This window comes from Ceratotherium simum, chromosome 19 (genome assembly GCF_057802395.1).
Source record: "Ceratotherium simum simum isolate JZ-2026a chromosome 19, ASM5780239v1, whole genome shotgun sequence".
Taxonomy (NCBI): Eukaryota; Metazoa; Chordata; class Mammalia; order Perissodactyla; family Rhinocerotidae; genus Ceratotherium; species Ceratotherium simum.
Window position 1 is genome coordinate 54,823,942 of NC_141918.1, and position 22,319 is coordinate 54,846,260.

General features: G+C 38.5%; 1 protein-coding gene across 2 annotated transcripts in view; it reads left to right on the forward strand.

The window, feature by feature from the left end:
* PDE7B (phosphodiesterase 7B) overlaps nt 1–22,319 on the forward strand; it is a 295,823-nt gene that overhangs the window by 11,965 nt on the left and 261,539 nt on the right. Inside the window, exons 1-2 of one of the 2 annotated variants that reach the window (XM_087444159.1) lie at nt 12,137–16,101; nt 16,466–16,565. The exons of the other annotated variant lie outside the window; for it this stretch is intronic. Coding sequence (XP_087300285.1) covers nt 16,070–16,101; nt 16,466–16,565 — 132 coding nt within the window. The 5' untranslated portion in view covers nt 12,137–16,069. Of the gene's footprint in view, nt 1–12,136; nt 16,102–16,465; nt 16,566–22,319 lie in introns of those variants that run through there. 2 annotated transcript variants of the gene reach the window in all.

Below are 22,319 nucleotides of genomic sequence, written 5' to 3' on the forward strand. Positions count from 1 at the left end.
CTGGATCATACCTTCACAGTGAGCAGTGATAATTGGTTCTTGGGAAGCAAAAAAATCCTTACATATCACAATGGTCTATGGCCCTCCACAGAGACTCAGTACATAAACTGAGATGTAGTATATGTGGTATTAAAATTTCTTGGGAGGAGATGATTGGGGAAAAACATATCTAAAAAGCCTTCTTAAGGGGATAGGATGATAATGGAAAAAATGTTGAGAAATACTTAGTTAGATACAAATTTAGAACTGTTATATCTTCCTGGTATAAAATTGAAACTTTTGTCGTAATAAAACATCTCTTTTTGTCTCTCTATTAATGCTTTTGCCTTCAATTCTACTTTGACTGATACTAAAACTTGTACAACTGGCTTTCCACTAGTTATTGTTTGCATGGCTTATCATTTTCCATTCTTCTAGTTTCTTAAATTTTCTATACGTTTATGTTTTAGATGTGTCTCTTTACCAGCAGCAAATGAGTAAATGTTGTTTTATCATTCAATCTGATTATACTTGTCTTTTCAGTGGAGTACTGAGTCCTTTTAAATTTAACATAATAGTGACATATTTGAGTTTAAATATGCTGACTTACTATGTGCATTCTATTTGTCCTTCCTGCGCTACATTTCTTTTTATCTCTTTGCTTGCCATCTTTTGGATTGAGTATATTTATCATTCCATTGCCCCTTTCCCATTAGCTTATTATTTTTACATTCTTTAAATTGTTTTACTGGTTACTACTGAGGTTACAGGCTGCATCTTTGACCTAATCAAAGTATAATGCAAATTTGTAGTTTTATCACTTTGTGGGAAACTTGAGAACCTTAGAATGAATGCCTTAAGGTACTTTTGTACCTCTCCTGAATTGTATGCTATTCTTAGGTATTTAATTTTATATAATTTAAGTCCAGCAATAATTATTGTTATTATGGTTTTATATAGTCATATATACTCTTCATTCCTTCCTGAGTCTCTGAGATTACATATACTATTTCCTTTAGTATACTGATGATTTGGTGGGATTTTTTTTCTGAAATGTCTTTATTTTATCTTTTTTTCTTATGTGCACTTTTCCTGGGAACCAAATTCTAGATTGTTAATTTTCTCTCTCCACTTTAAGACATTATTACATTGTCTTATAACTTTCACTGTTTCTGTTGATGTCAGAAATCAGTCTTTTAAAAGTAATCTGTTCTCTCTTTTTTTCACTATTTGTAATTATTTCTTTATATCTTTGATTTCCCAGTAGTTAAACCATGATTGCCATGGTTTTCTTTGCATTTATCCCAATGAAAGTTTGTATGGTTTTTAAATGTGTCTCGATATCTCTCAACAATTTTGGAAAATTACCATTAATAGTCTCTTTTAATATTGCTTCTGTCCCACTCTCACCATTCTTAATGGGACTTCAATTACATGTATATTTCTACCCCCATTGTTTACTTTTGGTCTCCTTGTTCTTCATTTTGGACATTTTCTTTTGACCAATATTTTCTAATATTTTATTTTTCTAATTATTTCTTCAGCTGTATCTAATCTGTCACTTACCCCATTAAATGAGTTCTTAACTTCAGTTATAGTATTTTTCAGTTCTAGAATTTTTAGAGGTTTTTCTTTTTGTAGTTTCTAGATCTCTGTCAAAATTCTGAACCTTGTTATCATATTCTTGAATATATTATATATATATATATTTTAAAGACTTTGTAACTGTTTTATCTACGTCTTTTGAGTATCTCTATCTATGGCCTGCTAGTGCTCCAGGTTTGATCAAATTGTCTTGTCTTTCACATGCTTGGGTGTTTTTGATGGAGCACTGGACATTGTATATACAAAATATGGAGATAACTTGAGGCCTATTGCAATATTCTCTTTCTCCAGAAAGGATTTACATTTGCTTTTGCCAAGTTACTGGAGGCACTAATAATCCTGATGTCTGAATCTGTTTTTGTGTTGAATGAATATATATGCCCTGCTTAAAACAGCGGCTGGCACATAATAAGTATTATTCAGCTATTTCTTTTTCCCTTTCATTGTTTTCTTTAAAGATGGGGAAAGAGAGAGAGGGAAGAAAGCATTAAGGATAGCAGATATAGTATTAAAAGATTCCAGTATGTACCAGAAGTAAATTCTCAACGTTTTTTCATTTTATTGTCTTTTCTTTTGTATGCAAAATAAATTTTAAAATGGGAAGTTGTATTCATCAAAATCATGATCTAAGTAGATAAAAGTAAGTATATGTTCACCTTACATATTTCTCTATGGCCATTATAACCATTATGTAAAATTTTTTTAAAAAAAGAGCTACGACGTCATCAGAGTAATAACTTTATTTTATAATAATTATTATTTATTTATAATTATTATAATTACAATTATTAATTGTAATAGTACTTTGACAAACATTATCATTTTGAAGATTGCTAATATCCTAAAGCGATCTTAGGTCACAGAACTATTTGTAATAGACTATTTTTCATCTGCACCTCACATTTCCAATCAAAGATTTCCACCAAAATGTGTCATTTAATTCTTGATTGACGGCTTTTGTGCATGGAAGCTAATGCTGTCTTATCTAGTAGCTGATATGGAGTAGCTAACAATGACCTGTTAACAACTTTCTCCGTTATCCAAATTGTTTCACAGTTTATAGTTCCATACAAGCAAATCTAATGTCTCTGAATGAAAATGATAGCCCATATGTGTTACAAACACTCAAAAAATTTTATTTTTAGTTATGTCCTGTGGAATTAGCAAACTAATTATTTAAATAGTTGCAAACCAAATATATCCAGGAGTAAGCTTAGCTACACTACAGTCAGATTCTGGTCTCATTATGGAAACCATGTCTTCGCTGTTGTATATTTATCTATCATCTCTGGCAGTTTGTTGCCTTTTCTTGAGTGTTTGTGTTTTCCTAATACTTTATGCAGGTTTTTCCAGTGCTAGGGTACCTTTGGAGCACAGGTGAACTTGAAGTTACAGCTAATAAATGCAAAATCCATATACTTAGTCCTTAACCTAGAGTGCCATCACTAATTACTTACTAGCAATTTACAAATAGCTTGAAAAAATATTTTGTAGAGAAGCAATATTAAACAGTTAAGAAAAATGTGCTTGATATATACTGCTCTATTGATTTGCTTTTCAAACAGATATATATTTCTAGTTTTCATACATTGTGGTCTTTTTTTTCCATTTCAAAATAGAAATGAGAAAACTCGAATTTAAAAAGAATCAATGTTCAATAATTTTCAAATAAATTACTATATGTATGCTAAAACATGTTAAAACACATTCATAAGTGGTAAGTTTTATGAAATATTACTTGTTCAATTGATATCATACTTTATAGGGAAAATTGACTTAATATTTAACCCAAAGGACTAAGTTTTATGTGTTTGTTACTCCATCAATTTTTACACTGAAAAGACATTTTTAGCTTTAACACATTATAGAGTAATAACAAAGAGTTATTACAAGCTATTGAGTAACTAAATAGCAGTTGAGTACAGTTTTTAATTTTCACTTCCTCAAATTCTTACAAAAAGTTACATGAGTGTTTATTGTTTTTAACACAACAAATGTTTAGCGTTTTTCCCTTAAAGGAATGCAAAAAGGAATCCATAAATGAATTTTCAAGCTAATTTAATGTGTCAAATTTAAATTTTAAAAAAATTTACAAACCTAGTAACTTTGACGTGCCTTTAGGTTATTCATGCAATCTTGAGTAAGCAAGATGACTTCAATTATTTTCTAACTGTGCAATGGGCCTGAAATTATGTCATCTATCTCCAAAGAGTTCTGATATCATAGCCTGAATTAGGGTTTTAGGCTAGGAGAAGTTTTTCCGTGTGGCCAAGATAAGTATCAGGTTCCGCATAGCGGAGGGTTCTACGTGTCCTCATCCTTGTCCTGGGCCATTGTTCCACTGCCGGGTGCCAGCATGGCCATATCAATCATGTGCCTCTGGTCATGCTAGTGGTTAAATATTTCGACTGTCGCCCCTTCCAGTGTCTATATTTTATCAAGAGAATGGTCTGGCAAATCAATACGTGGAGACAACTTAAAAAGAGTATTGCTTATGGGGGCTGTCATGGACACTCAGAATTGTAATGTGGTGGGGCTGCTCTGACTTTCTGCCTAGCGCACAGGCAGCTTCAGAGCTGTGTTCAGTAGTCAATCCATGTGAATGCTTACACGTGCTTAACTGAAGTTGAATTTTAGGCCCAATATTCTACATTTTCTCTTGTTTAGTTTGGCCTAGGTACCTTAAGTAGGCTGGCTCAATTACTTTTTTATTATGAAAGCCTCAGATAAATAATCAGATGATTCTGTTTTTCCTGCTTCACAAGGTTGTATACATGTATGTGTGGCCACGTAAATATACAGAAATAGATATAGACAGAAATAGGTGGAGATATTAGGTCAAGCCACTGAAATGCACATTTTTTGGCCCCAAACAGTAAAATATCAGTAATTTCATGTGGTTCAACCATGTATATACATATACATGTATATATGTGTGTGTGTGTGTATATACATGTACACATATGGGAGTATATAGCCAGATAATTGGTACATAATATTAATTCTTTAATTAATAGAGTCTAGAATTATAAGTAATTGTGTTAGATCTTAGAACTGGGATGGATATAGGCTTTTTCTGACTGAGGTGAAACTAAATATGACAAACTATTAATCAGCCCCAAATTTTAATATATTATATTCATGTACACTAGTCTTGAGAAAAAATTCTAATTTCTGCTTAAATCTTTCAAATACCCTCAGAAAGTCTCCAGTATATAGGTGTGATCGTCTCCATTTTGATGAACAAACTCAGACTCCCATTGATTAAATACTTAGTCTAAGGTCACTGCTTTTAAGTGACAGAGCCAGGATTCGTTCACTCAACCGTCAGGTATCTGGGGGCCTAATATGGTGTAGGGACTGGAGATATAGAAGTAGAAAAGGCAGAGTCCCCGTCCCCAATGAGAGAAGACTGATGGTTTACACACAAACAAGTAGACAAAACAGATCATTTCAGAAACTGCTAAATGCTACGAAGAAAATAAGGCAGAGTGATGAGAGGAAACTTGCCAGCAGTGGAGATGTGGGCACGCAACGGGGAGGTTAGTGGAGTCTCCTCTGCGTCTGAGATGAGGCAGAGGCAGCCACGCAGACACCTGGAAGGAGAGTGGTCTAGGCAGAGGAAAGGGCAGGGCTGAGTCCCGAGCAGAGAGCAAGTTTCCTTGTTTGGAAGAAGACAGGCCAGTGCTGCTGGAGCAGAATGAGAGGAGGGGATGTGGAGACCAGTGGGCCTGGGTAGGCGGGGCCTGGACCACGCGCACCCTCGAAGGGGAAGGGCATGGTTTGAATTTTACTCTTCTTACAGTGAATGGGAGGCCTCGGAAACCAAGTAGACGGAGAAGAGAAACCAACTGGTTTATGCTTTAAAATGATCACCCTGGGTCCTGAGTGGAGAATGGGCCGTTCAGCCTGGGGTATAGAAGCCGTCACGGGCAGCTGGTGGCTACTGCAGGCCAGAGGAGAGGTGAGGGTGGCTCGGATAGAAGCGGAGATAGTGGAGTGCTGGTCAGTGTTCAGACGTGAGTATCTGACAGCGGACAGATGGGCCTGGGTGGTGAGTGGATGAAAAGGAGGGCCAGCTATCCACAGTGCTTGTGATCCCAGATTCTGGACTGGGCTCTCTGGGTCCATATTCCGGCTCAGCCTCCTACCAGCTTTGTAACTTTGGACAAGTAACCTGTTCTCAGTTTCCTCATTTGTAAAATTGGAGGATGATGCTAATTGTGCCTACCTTATAAAATTGCTATACAGATTAAACGTGTGTGTGTGCCCGCGCATGTGTATACTTAGGATTGGGTACAGTAGTAAGCACTATGTATATCGTGTACATGCCAGTGAAATAAAATACATTGGAGAACAATTGATGAATTCTAGACTTCTGGCTTGCATCACTGCAGGTACCGTTGACAAGACGGGGAAGATTGATAGTGGATGAGGTTGGAGAAGGGGGATGCAGGAAGACGTTAGTAGTTCTGTTCAGGATACGTTAAGGTTGAGATGCAGTGTTCAGAGGAGAGATTAGAGCTGAACTTAGATTTATCAATACATATGCTGTTTAAAGCCTTGGCACCGGGTGAGCCCTGGCACCTAGGAAGACAATGTAAATAGAAGAGGACGAGGACTAAACCTTCCACCAGCATCCAGAGGCTGGGAGAGGAGAGGAGCCAGGAAATGATTCAAATGCGCACGCATCTGGTTTTTACATGGCACTGCCTATACTACTGGAGCCTGGCCAGAGCTCCTGCTTCAGAAGACTGTAGACATGAAAGCCTCTTTATACATTCCCAGCGGTGAGGGCCTGAGGCTTCCGACCCGGACCCTGACGACTGGAATTTTCCATACATACTTGAGAGAAGCACAAAGAAACTGTGGTATGATTATGCTGCTCCATGCTGACTCTCAAATGTTTTTAGCACAATCATAGTTAAGTGTGGCCCCTAATGAGAGCTCAGTTGCTTTAAATTGTGCCGTTATTATATATTTTCCTTCACATGAACGTATGGGCATTTCCAATTTACAAAGACTTTTGTTTTGATACAAAAGTCTAGAACTAGAAAAGAATTATACCATAGACACTATATTATTTACGACAGTTTGACTTCCAGCCAGTCCACCGAAGCCTATGTAACCCACAGGGATATGAAACCCAAGTCAAAGAGTGCACCGACCCTGAGCAACACAAGAAACAAGGTTTATGGAAACATTTGCCACGACTTCTTAAGATGCCAGAAACACACTTCCTTTTCCTCTTATTTGGGCCTAGCAAAGCAAGGATAGAGAGCTGCCCATGGGGTGGGGGTGGCCGGGGGCAGAGAAAGGTGCTCCTGTGACCACGGTCACTTACGTATAAGACAATCTGTGATTGGAGAAAACACAGGCATGTGAGCTGAGGAAAAGAATCCTGGGGAAGGAGAGGACGCTGAAAATCTAGTCTCGGCTTTGATGTTCACAGATGCTGTGGTCCCAAGGAGGTCACTGACTGTTCTGTGGCTCGGTTTCCTTTCATTTTATATTGGCTACAAGAATCCCTTACAGGGGTGGCCCGGTGGCGCAGGTGGTTGAGTGCGTGTGCTCCACTGCGGCGGCCCGGGGTTCGCCAGTTCGGATCCCGGGCGCGCACCGTCGCACCGCTTGTCAGGCCATGCTGTGGAGGCTTCCCATATAAAGTGGAGGAAGATGGGCATGGATGTTAGCCCAGGGCCAGTCTTCCTCAGGAAAAAGAGGAGGATTGGCAGATGTTAGCACAGGGTCGATCTTTCTTACAAAAAAAAAAAAAGGATCCCTTACAGTGTTGTTGTAAGAATAGGTTGATTATATACATATATATATATATAATATGTTGATATATATATATGTAAAATATATATTCATGTGTGGTGGTGTGGATATGGTGGAAAGACCTAAGTAACTATTAACTACCGTTCATCATTATTGTTGTCTTGTAGCTTCATACGATCTCTTTAGTTTTTATTTTAATAAATCATCCTTAGGAAACTATGAATGGCAGGATTTTAATAATGGGGAGCAATAATAACAGAAATGAAATTCGAAAGGAAACAACTAATTCAAACAATTCAGAATAAGTCCTATTCATAATAACACTGTGATTATGTCGCCTAATTAGCTCTTCCAGTGTTTCCCAAGAGAAGCCTCAGTGACACGTCAAAAACGATCTAATTCCAGCTTTCTTTAAGGGCTTGAGTGTTGCAGAGAAGGGTTCAGTTGCCTTAGCAAGTTTTATCTTACATAAATATAATCAGTACCATCCTTATAATTTACCTCTAGAAAGCAATCTAGAATTTCATTACAAATCATTATTTACTCTTTTAGCACTGCTCCGTGTGCTAAGCCAGGAAGAATTCCTGTTTAAGATTTCCTAATTTTATCAATGACGTCCCAACAAAGACATTGTTTAAACTTTTCTCACGCCATACCATCCACATTACACTAATACTGCTGTTGTCTTTTCAAGGATACTTTTGATTTCACGTAAGATACTGCCAAACAAAAACCATGCACACAAAATATTCATGTCATACGATTTTTGTAGCTCCTCTGATGAATGCAATCTGTCAAGTGCGGTTACACATAGAATCTTTAAAAATGGTTAGAAATGAGAAGTTTCCTTTGTACTCTGTCTGATTAATGCTCTTTGCTTCAAGATGACACAAGGAAGGAGATCCAGTTGTGTGGATCCTCCCCACCTAACAAAGTCTCACAATGCACATTCATTCCACGTGTGATGCAGATCTGTTAGGTATAGACACCAAGAACTGTGCAGACACGTTGGTTGAAGTCTCCCACAGTAGTTTCACCTGGAACTTCCCTTTTCTGCCCACTTATTAACTTTCTGCTTAGTTAATACACAATAAATTGCACTCGGTGTGCACGTGAACTTTGGAAAACATAACCTGAGTTAATACTCCCCAGCTCCACATTACTATTGACTGAATGTGCTATTTCTCCTTTCTTCACATCCAAATCTTTCACTTAAATTCTGTTTTTGAAAACCTCATAATCATCAGATTGCAATAATCTTGGACTTAGTGAGGATTTTTCTCAGTTTGTAGTTTATTCTATAAATGAAAGGGTTCTACGAAACAGAATTTTAGTGTCTTGGTGATTTGTCTAGTGCATTCGTGTTTTGATAATCTAATTTCAATTAATTTTCTATAATTACTCTTGCATTAATTGAATTAATTTTACATGCATGAAAAAATTCCCTCTGGTAACAGTCCATGAGCACAGTCACTCCCTAAAATGAAGGTATCTTGTGATTGTACTTACCTTGCAGAGGGAGGGGCAGGGCCAAGAGCTAAACTGGTCTAGTGACCCGTCAGTAAGTGGCAACTATTGGTTAACTTCCTTCGCTCTTCTCTGTCACAAACTTCTAAATTTCCTCTGTCGGAAAACACACCTGAATTTCTGAACTATCCACAAACACAAAAGGACACGACAGATGAAAATCTCAGAATGGGGGTAAAGATGTCTTCCCAATACCTTCAAGTGTCCCTTTGTCTCCAGATTTTTTAGATTCAACATTTGAGTCCAAGAATATTCTCAAAAATTTTTTCACTGAAATAATACAATGTCCTGTGAGTATTTTTATTATGGAGTTTCTTTGCCTAAACTGTTTTGAAGAATTCTTTAATGATCTCTCATGTAGTACGATATAGTTCTGGTAATTTCACTAATTCTGGAAAAGAATAGGTGCTTTAAAACAATAATAGAATTTACTAAATGTATGAACTAGGCATATATAATTTATTTTGGAGGGCATTCTGTTTATCTTTCTTGTAATTGTAAAAGCAATATAAACATGTTGTAAGTAATTAGAAAAAATATGAAAATGTAGATATTGATAACCATTGTTAATACTTTGGTTTATATTCGTAGACATAGATATTTTTATTTTATTAACAAAATTTAAATTTTTAATTGCAGATATTTCAAATGTACAGAAAACTATAGAGAATGATGTGACAGACATCCGTGTACCCACCACCTAAATAGCTAGAACATCATTCATTCATTCAACATATATGTGTGGAAAACTGCTAAGCTAGACATGGTTCTCGGCACCTGCAGATTCAGCAGTGAGCAAAATAGGTAACGGGGGCCACAGACAATCAACTAGATGCCCATGTAAGAGACGAGAGTGATAATCGCTACACGAAAAAGGAGAGCGAGGAAGACAGTTAGGGAATGTTGGGGGACTTGGCATGAAATTGTAAATGGGGTTCTGGGGGGGCCTCACTGAGCAGGTGACTTGTTAGAAAAGACCTGGAGGAGCTGAGAGAGTGAACCATGCAGATACCTGAGGAAGGAACGTCCTCGGCAGAGGGCACAGCAGGTGCAGATGCCGGGAGGCGGAGTGTGCCTGCCGGCGGGGCCTCTCCCTTAGCCCTTCTTGCTGCCTCAGTAATTTCCGTCCTTAATCCGGTAGTTTTCTTTCTTCTACTGACTTCTGGCTTACTATGTTGCTGAGTTTTCAGCTGTCTTCCTTTCTAATTTATACATTTCAAACTATAAATTTCCCTCCCAGTACCTTTTTAGCTGAATATCATAATCTTTCAAATATGGTATATTCATTCTGGTTCATTTCTAAATATTTTGTAAATTCCATAATTTTTTTCTATTCACTAATTATTTAGAAGTGGTTATTTTAAATTTCTAAGTGTGGGAGGTAGAAAGGAAATTGCTCTCTTTCATGACTGATTTCTAAATTTAATGCGTTGGGTTCTGGGAATGCTGCTTATGTAAAATGATTTTTAGATATTTTTGAGACTTGCTTTGTAGCTTAAGTCGCTAATTTGTGAAAAAAAAAATCCATGTGAAAAAGAAAAGAATATATTTTCTACAATTGTTGAAAGCGGTGTTTATGTACAGTCGTCAGATGAAGCTTGTTAACTGTGTTGTCAAAATCGTCTATTCCCTTATTAGTTTTTGACTGCTGGATCAATGACTGCAATAAGTGTGCTAAAATCTCCTGCTGTAATTATGGATTTGTGAATTTCCCCCTGTAGTTCTGTTAATTTTTGCCTTGTACACTCAAGGCTTGCCTGGTAAGGGAATGCAAATTCAGAATGATTATCTTCCTGCTAGCTGTTACTTTTATTTCCATCTAATATTAACATATTAATAATATCAACAATATTCTAATATTAAAAGCTGCTACTCCAGTTCTCTTTTGGTTACTATTTTCCTGACATATCTTTTTTTCATCCTCTTACTTTCAACATTTCTGTGAGTGCATATTTTTGGTGTGTCTTTTTAGATAACTTATAGCTGAATTTTATTTTTTAATTCAATCAGAGACTCTCTTTTAACTGTCAAGTGAAATCCATATATACTTTAAAATTTATTTATTCAATTTTACCTTTGGTTTTCTATCCATCATGCTTTTTTTGTTACTTCTTATTTACTCTTTTTATGCTTTCTACAGGATGGTTTTGAGTTTTTAAATTGGTTTTCTCTCCACTGGTTTGGAGATTAGACATTTCATTTTTTATGGTTTTAGTGATTATTCTTAAATTTTTAACACTGATACTAAAGTTTTTTCTTTCTTTCTTTTTTTTTTGGTGAGGAAGATTGGCCCTGAGCTAACACCTGTTGCCAATCTTCCTCTATTTTGTATGTGGGGTGCCACCACAGCATGGCTTGATGAGCAGTGTAGGTCCACACCCAGGATCTGAACCTGCGAACCTCAGGCTGCAGATGCAGACTGCATGAACTTAACCACTATGCCACTGGGCTGGCCCCTCATAATAGAGTTAAAATATAAATAAGTTTATATATATTCAGTATTTCCATCACACCCCAGAATAATATAAGGAGCTTACCTAAATCATCTTAAATCAGATCATATCCAGCCTCCAAACCAGGTTATTATTGTCTATAGTTGAGCTCTACCTTATTTTTAAGCCCTGAGCTATTATCTTTTAAATTTTTTTGTAGTAAATGCTTATTTAAATTTGCCTATCATTTCCAACATTGCTCAGCATGGTTTCCTACATCTTGTTCTTCCTCTCTAGGTTCACTTTCTTCGAGGGTCTATAAGTGGTAAATACAATGTTTAGACTGAGAAATGCCCTTTGTAACCCTCACTCTTGAATGATGATTTAACAAGGTAGAGAATTCTCTAAGTTTCAGTCCTTTTCTCTCAACACTTTGAGGACAATATTCCCTTGCATTTTAGTCTCTACTGTTGCTGAAAAAATTTTTTTGAGTCTAATTGTTATTCCTTTCTGGTTGCTTTTAAGGATTTCTCTCTGTGTCTGTTCAGGTCCCTTGCAAAGCACAAAATTAGAAATACAGAGGATTTCTTGGGGGAAATGGCCTGTGAAGGATAAAGGGCAGAGGGAGCAAGAGTGGACGGCCAGCCTTCAGACCACAGAGCAGCTCTGCTGGGGAGAGGAGAGGACAGGAGAGGGGAGGGGAGGGGAGAAGAGAGGAGAGGAGAATGGTGTGGGAGGAGGCTGAGCCTGCAGCGCGGCTCCGAGGGCCTCCGCAGGGTCCTGGGGTCTCCTAAGGAGACCTGCCTGTTAGAAGAGGGGGGCGTTGCGAAGGGCTCGGCGACAGTACCCCGTCATGCCGAGCGTTGGCTGGGAGCAGCCTGGGGAGGGGGCGGCCTCCGTGGGAGCGCGGCTGCAGAGCCTGGAGTCCAGCTGGAGGCTGTCGGCTAAGCGCGCTCCCTGCAGCAGACCCTCCGGGGGCGGAGAGCGTGTCATTCATGCTCCGCAAGCTCACTCAAGTATCTGGATTTACTTTTACTTATCCTGCTTTATAGTCTCACATTTCTTCTACCCTGTGTTTCACGTTTCATCAAATCTGGTAAAATTTTAGCCACACTTTCTTAGAAAATTGCATCTCCTACCCTTTCTCACTTTCTTGAACGTCTGTTGCATCCACACCGTCTGTTCGGCCTTTTCGTCCCATTATCCATTTTTCTTAAACACTCTCGTGTTTACCGTAGCTCTATTTCACTGTACTTCATTGTGAAAATTTTCCTTAGATTTCTCTTCCAGTTCTGTGATGTCTAAAATGCTGTTAATCCGTGTTGGAGTTTTCATCTTCCAATACCTTATTTCTCATTTCTAGAAGATACATTTGTAATTTTAAAAGTTTGCCCATTCCTTTGTTGATGTCCTGTTCCTCCCTAAAACTTTGATCTTTTCGTTTATCTCCACTAATGTTTATCTTACTTATTTTGTGGATTCCTTCAAATTGTTCTATCATCTTGTATTCTTATTCTCCTGTCTTCTGACTCTTTCTTGATGAATTTGCTTTATTTTTTATTGTATTTCTTTAATTGTTTAGCTTATATTCAGCAAAGATTTAGTTTTTTCGTGTCTTGCATGTTTTGTGTTTTCTTCCATACAGTGTCCTAGGAATGTTGCCATTCTAGGACCAGATCACGTGTTCATTTTTTACACTTTACATTCCCATACCGTCCAAATGCCAGGCTCAGGTTTTGGTTTTCAATTTCTCATTGTGAGGTTTTTTCTTGGTTCGCTGAATAACAGAAAGAGAAGCTGTCTTGTCATTTCCCTGGAATGATGAGCAAAGACCTTTATCTCTCCTTTCCCTGAGGGGCAGCCCAGAGTCACCTTAATGCAAGGCTCTTGGTTCCAGTTTTCTTCACTTTGGCTTCCAAATGGACACTAAAACTCCAATCCTATCCCCTGGGTCTTATATGTCATTGACATCTTTCTTAATTTTGGTCCTCCCAAAAGCAGATCCTGAGACAAGGACTCCAGAGCATATAGACTCTTTGAGGGGTACACAGGACCCCAGTAAGACAGAGGGGAAGGGACAGGGAGGGAACCCATAGAGAGTGTGCTTTTAAGTCAGCTATGTCAGTGGACGATTAAAGTGAGAAACTCCTGGAAATGGTGCAAAATTCCTGTCTCATAATCCACCCATCCCAAAGGGTAAGCGAGCTGGTGTAGTTATACACTGTGTCTGGGGAATCATTGGTTGACGGTCACCAGGGCAGGGGGAGGAGGAGATATTATTCTCTGACATTTCTAACATGCCATGTGCAATCAGAGCAACCTTCCAGAGTTCTGGGGAGAAAAAGCCCCAAGTCACAGAGATGCAGATCCTGGCAGTTGAAAATCAGCAGGAGCACCCTAAAAGGCCAGAAGGAGGTGGACAGGGGACCCTCAGCATCTGCCACAACACCCTGTTGGTTGCCACAATTCTCCCACGGCCAGAACACCTGGGTTTAAGTACCCTCTTCGCTCAGGTTCTTAGGGACTTTCTTTTGTTTGTTTTATGTTTAACAAGATATTTACAACTTTTGTTACATATTTTATCAAACTTTAATTTCTAATTATGTTTATAGTTGGAAAGAGGTGTACCTCGGTCAGTCCTTGTGTCGCTGGAACCAATATTCCAAGATATATGCTTTAATTTTATAATGTCTACTTTAATTTATAACATTATACCTAATATGCCACCGTAACTTGCTCTTATACTTAAAATAATTTTGACACTTTTTCCATAACCAGACATGTAGGTAGGTCTACCTCATTCTTTTAAATTTATTTCTCCAAATTCTTACAGGTAGATGTTTGTTTATAGGATGCCACTGTTACAAAGAATGCAATAAACATTTCATCTACATTCTTACATATTTATTGCTAGTGTATCTCTGGAATAAACTCCCGGTACTAGAATTTATGGGGCAAAACTTTTAGCACAGTTAACTTTTAAAAGATATTACCAAATCCACCTATTTTGCTTTGTTTTGTTTTTCATTGGTCTTAGTATTCACTTGTATGACTTTTGCTCATACTTTTATCGGCCTGCTCATTTTTTTAATTTGATTCATAAGAGCTTTTTTATGTTATGAGTACGGCCCTTTGTCACATATCTTTGAATATATTTTTTGAAATTTATATTTCATTTTTTTGAATGTTTATTGTATTTTATTAGCCATGTAAAATTTTGTGTAACCAATTTCATCAATTTTTGACTTTTTGGTTTATCATTTTCATATCATGCTTTTAAAAAGCCTTCTGTATTAATTACAAAAGGAATTTAAGCAGTCATTGAAAGCTTACTGTGAATTGGGTATATCATGACATGAGGGAAAAGGGACAAAGATGAATAAGAAGGCTTTTATTGCTTCAAAAAGTATCATATTAAATATAAAATATTTTGTTCTGTAGAAGGAATGAAGTAAATAGACCTTTTCCCCTCTACAAACAAACAAGGGAACAGATAACAATTCTCCAAACTTGTGTATCTTTTTTTAAAGAAAAACTTAAACCAGTCAAAACATCAACATGTATAGTAAATAATAATATTTACAACTGATCAGCAAGAAAACCAGGCCTAGAGCTCAAGGTCTGTTTACATACTGATACTGTAAGGCTGGCAAACAGTGCCACTTCTTTATTAGCGGAAGCAAATTCTGCAGGACCTCCAAAAAGAGGAGTTTTTTTAAATGCACTTTTTTTTATGTTTAACCAAGATTCATCTCAGTAGCATTTTTAGATAACTACTCTAGTGACCAGATTTTGCTAAATGTTGATGCAAGAGAATATTATTTAAGACACAATCTTTGACCTTAAGGAAATTTAGTTGGAAAGGCTAAATGTGCACAAATGAGACAAAGAATAATTTGAAGGGAAATAGTGTGGGGCAGCCGCTGTGTATATACACACACTGACAGCTTAGGAAAAGAACTCAGCGGCCCTGTAGCAGTCAACAAGTATTCATACTAACTCAATGTAGGGATTCCTTACACTGTAATCTTATAGATCCTATTGACATTTGCTAACATAAAGGACTTTTGGATAGTGGGAAAGATATAAATTTTCATATGTATAAAATTATGTAAAAATATAAATGTCCACAAAAAAATTAAAGAAATAAAGACAACCTAAAAGTCTTGATTTTTTTGTGTTAATGTAGTGGAGCGGAACAGTGAGCAAGCCATGAAGGCAGATGCTCTAAAAAAATCACTTATCTTTGTTTTCGGACACAGTACAACTTCACCCCACTAATCACACATGGATGGGCGTTGCTGACACTCGCCCCTCCTTTACACGTTCAGCTTGACCCTCCTTGGCTTGAGTTGCCCGTCAACAAAACGGGATTCAGAGGGGAGATCAAAAGGAGAGAACAGTGGACTACAGATCATCCACCAAACAGAAAACCTGCTCAGAGAAGTCTCTGCTCTGGACCAGATACTTGGGACACAGAAACGTTGGTGTCTAATCGAGGGTCTCAGGAGTTTATTCATCTAACAAACTCCTGTGGAACACACACTGCGGGCCAAGCACCGAACGCTGAGATGGAATCAAGGGTCGCTTTTTAACCAGTTAGGGAAGGGAAGTTTCAGGCGAGAGTAGATAAGTTGAAATGGTAAATTGGGTGTGTAGAACTAAGGAAAACACCGCAGACATGGTCTGATGGCTGGGAGGTTTCAGATTGGACATGGAAAACTGAAAGTAAAACAGGATTGAGAGCAATGCTTGGAAGCAAGATCATGAGTATGAAGAGGTAAATGTGTCTTTATTCCTCTGTGCTGGAACTTTGAAAAAAGAGAATTTAGAGCTGATCTTCCACTGGGCCCTCAAGTTGAGGAAGGCAGAGGAAGTTAAAGCCAAGATTCCTACATAAAAGAAATCCTTCAGCCAAGGGGATTTCAAAGAGCTTAGCTGAATAATTTCCATTTGGGGCTGGTAGGGAGAGGGAGAGATGCATTCAGGGACGAAGCAGGCTAGAAGAAGGCAGTTGTCTGGATGCTTTCTTTGCAATCTAGATAATACTAGAGCCCAGCAAATGAATAAACAAAATTATAAGTTTGCGAATAGTTCCAATCCCGGAGATGCTGAAGAGGAAAAAATTGTTTTTTCTTTTCCAGGCAATGTCATCTCGGGGTAAATCTCAGACCAGGTTTGGCGTTTGCGCATTTCCATCAGTGTATTTCAGAGCCTGGGAAGTACAGAGGCCCCACAGGGAGGGTATGCATCATTTACTTTTATTGCATCTAAGTTTTGGAACGTGCCGGTGGCCCGTGCTGTTTTATCAGAATACATGAGAGGCATGTCTTCGAGAGAGTCTGTGTTGGAATCACAATGTTGTGTAAAAGAAATAGCAATTCAATGCTGGAGTCTGCATGTTAAAATCCAAGCCTTGCAATACCTCTTTAGCAACAAATACCTGCTGCGGTGACCTGTAAATCTAGGGCAGCTGTGGGCCTAGTGACTGTCAGGGGCTATAAAGCGAATAAAACCCAAGTTTTCTGTAAATAAGGCAATTTGCAGGGACACTAGAATCTAATCAATTTGCAAGTCACTCGCATCTGGACTTTTCCCTTCTCTTTGTCTATGTTATATGGGATTTTACTTAGAGGAACTCAAAATATTCCAGAAGAAGGCAGTTGAAATCATTGTTTTGTGTAATTGAAATAATTACACAATCCTTTTTGTTACAGATTGTTAAAAAAAATGTTTGAAAATTAGTTGAAAACAAAGTTGAGGAAGACTTGTCTAGCTGAACCTCTCCTGTCTTCCCACTTGCTTGAATCTGTGGAACAGGCTTAGAATAAGGGCACTCTTTATTACACAGAGGGAAAATTCTTTTGCTATGTTTTTAATAAGATGCTTTGGAACCATTCCTCAAGTCAGATTTAAATTTGCAGGAAGCGATGAGATTTGGGACGAGAAGGGAGGCCAGCAGGAACGGCTGGCCAGCTTTGTCTAGGGGAATCCCTCAAAGCCTGTGAAGTGTGAGATTGGCGGCTGATTCTCACTTGTGACATCACAGCGCACGGAGTTCCCGTTGACCAGCCTGCAGTGTGACCACCTGGGAGCAGAGACTTCTGTTAGGTTATCTCTTGCCTCCCCGAGCTCCTCACAGGGCTGACTAAAACGGTCTCCGTACCTCATGTAAAAAACAAGTCTTCAACTGAGAAAAGATGCTTTTTAGCTTTCTTCCCTCTGTGTTTCTCCTGCTTCCTGGTCCGTTTTTTTGTTTGTTTACTTCCTCTGAGTACCAAATCATACTCCACTATGTTTCTTTCAGTTTGAATATTCTCGATTTCTCCCCGTTCATTCATCAATCCTTCTGCCACTTTCCCTTAAGTATTTCCTCAATTTAAACCTGATTTGATAATAAATATACGACACAGACTGAACAGATGGATTACAGGACTTTTTCCCTTAAGACTTTCATGTATAGCGGTTTTCACTTCTCAGACAAAATAATGGTGATGAAGACAAAGGTATTCCGTCCTGGTGGAGCGTCTATGCAGGTTTTAAAGCGGGTTTTGCACTATGTACACCACATGACTTCAGAAGGCAGGCTCTTCACCACCCTTGACTTGTCATTTTTCTTTAGTTGACTAGATCTCTTCTATAGTGAGAATGAAGATTATCCTCTCGCTCTCTTTGAAACTTCCAATGACCGATGGAGACCTCAATATTTCACTAGATGCCAGCAGTTTCCACTCATTCTGAAGTTTATACTGACCTGAAATCCATGTCTCTCTTTGACTATTAGTACAGCAGAGAGCAAACGTAGTCTCCCTTTGGCAAGGCACACATTGAAACATGGGAGACAAATCTCCCACTCTTCAGACAAGGCTCCTCCATGACTCCGGGCCTTCCCCGACTGTCACAGTGTGTAGGCCCCTCGTGTTCATGGTTTCCTTTTACTGACACACTCCAATTTGTCAAGTTTCCTCTTTAAATCTTGTTATTGATTTTGGAGAATGGATGGGTTATACACAGTTTGTGACCACCATTAAAACATTAACGTGTACCCTAAAGTTGGGACAATCTCCCCAAAGGCCTGTTAAACACACGGCCCAAGACTCTGGGTCACTGGCAGCTAAAGAAGCTGCAGCATGAACTGGACGTACGCTAGGCGTCCTAATGGCTCTGCTGGCGGCGGTGACCCTCAGCCCTCGTGAGGAGGCCTTGAAGTCTGCCCACATGTGCTGATGTTTCCCACTGCTCAAATAATAACAATTCAGCAAAGCTGAGGGAGACAGTGTCTTTTGACATCTAATATTTATTAATAAGCTATACTAATTCTCCTAGGCCATCAAGTCATAGGAAAGTAAAACAAACTTCTATGAAATGTGATTTCTAATTGTGTCTGCAAAATACGATGTTTATTGCTTGAAATACGATCCTGTAATAGACAATGCTTTAGTCAATGGGGCAATTATAGTGAAGGAGTTTTATCAATGAGATCAACGAGAAACCTGCTTTATTCAAAGAACTTTCAACAAGAGCTCACATGTGCCAGCCACTGAGCGAGGCTGTGTTCTCAGCCCTTGGTGCAGACTCTTTTAGGGCTTTAAATATGGGTCAGAATAAACAAAGAAGTCCACATAGTCCCAGTTCACTGATGTTCTCCCCTGAGACCCAGAAGCACTTGTGTCGGGACCTCCCTGACAGTGCTGAGGCCCCTCACACTGGGGTCCTGCCCTCTGATATGCTCAGATCACCAGGGGATGGAGCTGGTTTCTCATCAGGTGTGCCCAGCCTCACGAGGTTGAATGGACATGCCTAAATCTGTATGGTTGATTTCTCCATTGGCAAAATCCTTTGGGTTTTGGTTTTGTTTTGTATTTTGTAGGAAGAACTCATTTAATATAGGGAATATTACTTTATTTTATAAATGTATTATGATAAAATAATCTCTCATTTTTAGTATATATCAATAAATTCTTACCCGTTTTGAATCTTAGCAGCTTACATCCCACACATTCGTAGAGTTTGGGTGCCAATACCGTCCATGTGGAATAAATACAAGAATACCCCTACATATTTCATGGGTCCACACTAGCCTCATATTTTACTTAAACAATAGATGTGATTAACATATTCCAAATTCTCTAGGGAAATGGGATCCTTCTAGTAACCACTTAGTAGGCATTGACTTTTCATAATTTTCAGAATTTTCCTGATTTTACATCATAGAAATGCTCCCCAGGTTCTGGACTCTCCATGCTCGAATTCGACCTTTCTTGTACCCTATCTTAACCACAGCTCTTGAATGGCATGTTCTCAAAATCTGTACACTGGTCCCGGTACTCTCTTAATGTCACTGGCATCCTACACACCAAATCCAGAAGCCCTTGTTGGGTTTTATTCCCTTTTATTGACTCTGGCATTTGATACTGTTGGCACCAGCAGTATTTCTGGAATTGTCTCTTCCCTTGTTCTTTGGGACACTTTATATTTCTTACCATCTTGGTTAGTCAACTGAGGTTTATTGAACAGTAAGATCCTAGTCATGTACATCTTCCTCATTGCCTTCTCTGCTGCTCTTTTCACGATCCGAACTCAAATCTACTCTTTATCTTTCACTTTCTTCCTCCGAGCTATCTGCCTAAGAGTGAATTAGTAAAATTATAGAAATTTTGAGTTAGAAGTGACCAGTTAACCCCAAGTAGCATTCTACAGATGCAGGGATGACACCCAGCAAATTAAATGTCTCCCCTGAGATCTTGCAGCTAGTCAATGGCAGAGCCCACATCAATCATGTGAAAGCCAGAGAGATTTCCATACTGTCTCCTTAACTTGCGCAGAACCTCATTCAGGATCTTCTGAAGCCCTGGATCCAACTGTCCTCTTGATTTTCTAGCTCTGTCATCATATTTCTGTTCTTCTCTATTTCAGAGCCTAGATTTTAGTCACATTTGACATCTCCCAATTCCTCACTTCCCCCCACCCTTAGAGCCAAATATTCACAATGTCCAGTAGACCCTTTCTTCATGATGTCTTGAGAATCTGCTTTTTTTTTTACTCACTGCCACCACCTGTATAATGGTGAACACCTTCTCAGTGGTCTTCCAGGCTTTGGTCTCTCTATCACCAGTCTATTCTACATTTCAATATCTGAAATATCGCTTTTCCTACATCAACCTGTCAGAAAACCAGTGCTTATCTTCATTGATAAACAGTTCTCTTTAAATGTTTGTGAATACTCAGAAAAATAAAACACAGTCCTTTGAAGAGAAAATATCTGTGACAAATGGAAAATACAGACATCCTGCTCTCGGGTATAAAGGACCCTATTCCAAGGAATTAGGCTTTGAAGGTGGGGGGAAAAGAGGTTACTTAGAGAGCTAGCTAGCTGCTTGAAAGACTGTTTGGAAAGAGAATGAGATAGAATTTTAATAATTGTATGTGATGACAAAAAGAAAGATTCTACATTCTTTCTACATAGTGATACCAAGCAATGAGCTGGGAGAAAGCTTGTGAGACACAAAAGCAAAGCTGAGTCAAATCAATTGTTTGTCATAACTGTTATGACATGATGCTCTGGCGGGCCTCTATTAACCCACGGACTCACAGCCACATTTTGATAATATGTGAAAATTTAGCCTATCATGGAGAATCCTCACTGTTGTGGAGAGCTCCATTTGCTTTGAGTGGGCCACACAACGTGACTCAATTTAGTTTGCTGGCTAGCTTAACATCAACCCCTCCATGTCCTATGGAACAAGGGCTTTACTTTAGTCAAGACAGCCAACAACTGCAGTCAGATGGCAACCGACTCTGCTGAAGAGTGAGCAAGCGAAAAACAGTGAGGTAATATGACTGCCTTTAAAGACGCTGGGAGGCATCCTTACGTTGTGGTTGTGACAAAACTTCTCCTGAGTGTAGGGTTTTGAATCAAGAATACCTCTATTGCACAGGTGTACAATATCTCCATCATCAGTTCATTCTATGCTCAAATGTTTAAAATATCACTTTTCTCACATCAATCCATCAGAAAACCAGTGCTTGTCTCCATTTATAAACAGTGCTTTTTAAATGTTTGTAAGTATTCGGGAAAATAAAAGACATCCCTTTGGAGAGGCAACATCTGTGACAAATGGACCTCTACGGGACAGTAACAATATTTTTAAGGGATATTTCTTTCCTTTTTGCTTTCTTTCCCTCCTTTCTACTTCTTTCCCTTAACAAATATTTGTGACTATTTGCTGAGCATTTGTCCTGTGCAAGGCCTCACACTAGGGGCTAGAAATACAACAATAGGTCTTGCTTTTGAGTATTTCATAATTTCTCTGCAGATTAATTGCACAGACCTGGGAGAAAAGAATTTCCCTGAACTGTGATCCAACTAGAAAAAGTAAGAGAACATGAAAGATCATGTTTAGATCAAAAAAGAGAATATACCGGGCCGGCCCCATGGCCTAGCAGTTAAGTGTGTGTGCTCCACTACTGGCGGCCAGGGTTCAGATCCCAGGTGCGCACCGACGCACCGCTTCTCCCGCCATGCTGAGGCCGCGTCCCACATACGGCAACTAGAAGGATGTGCAACTATGACATACACTATCTACTGGGGCTTTGGGGAAATAAATAAAATTATTAAAAAAAAAAGAGAGAATATACCAGTTAGATGAAATAATGATGGCTAACGCAGTACTACAAGAAAAGATACTAGCTATACACTTAGGTGTTGGTATTTATCTGAATGTTTGTACTATACTCGGCTGTTAAGCAAAGGCTTATACTTAGTAATTAACCAATATTTATAAAAAATATTTTAATTAAGGGCTTTCTTTTCTTGAAAAGTCTTAATTGGTTATGCTAATCTATACCCTCTCAATTATCCGCATTTGGGAAAAGTTTAGTTAGTTACTCTAAATAAGTGTAACTTCTGGCAGTTTTGTGTAGCCAAGTCAAAACCTGTAAACTAAAAAAATCTCACATATTCTTTTCTTAATGGATTCTCATTGTTTTTAGCACCAA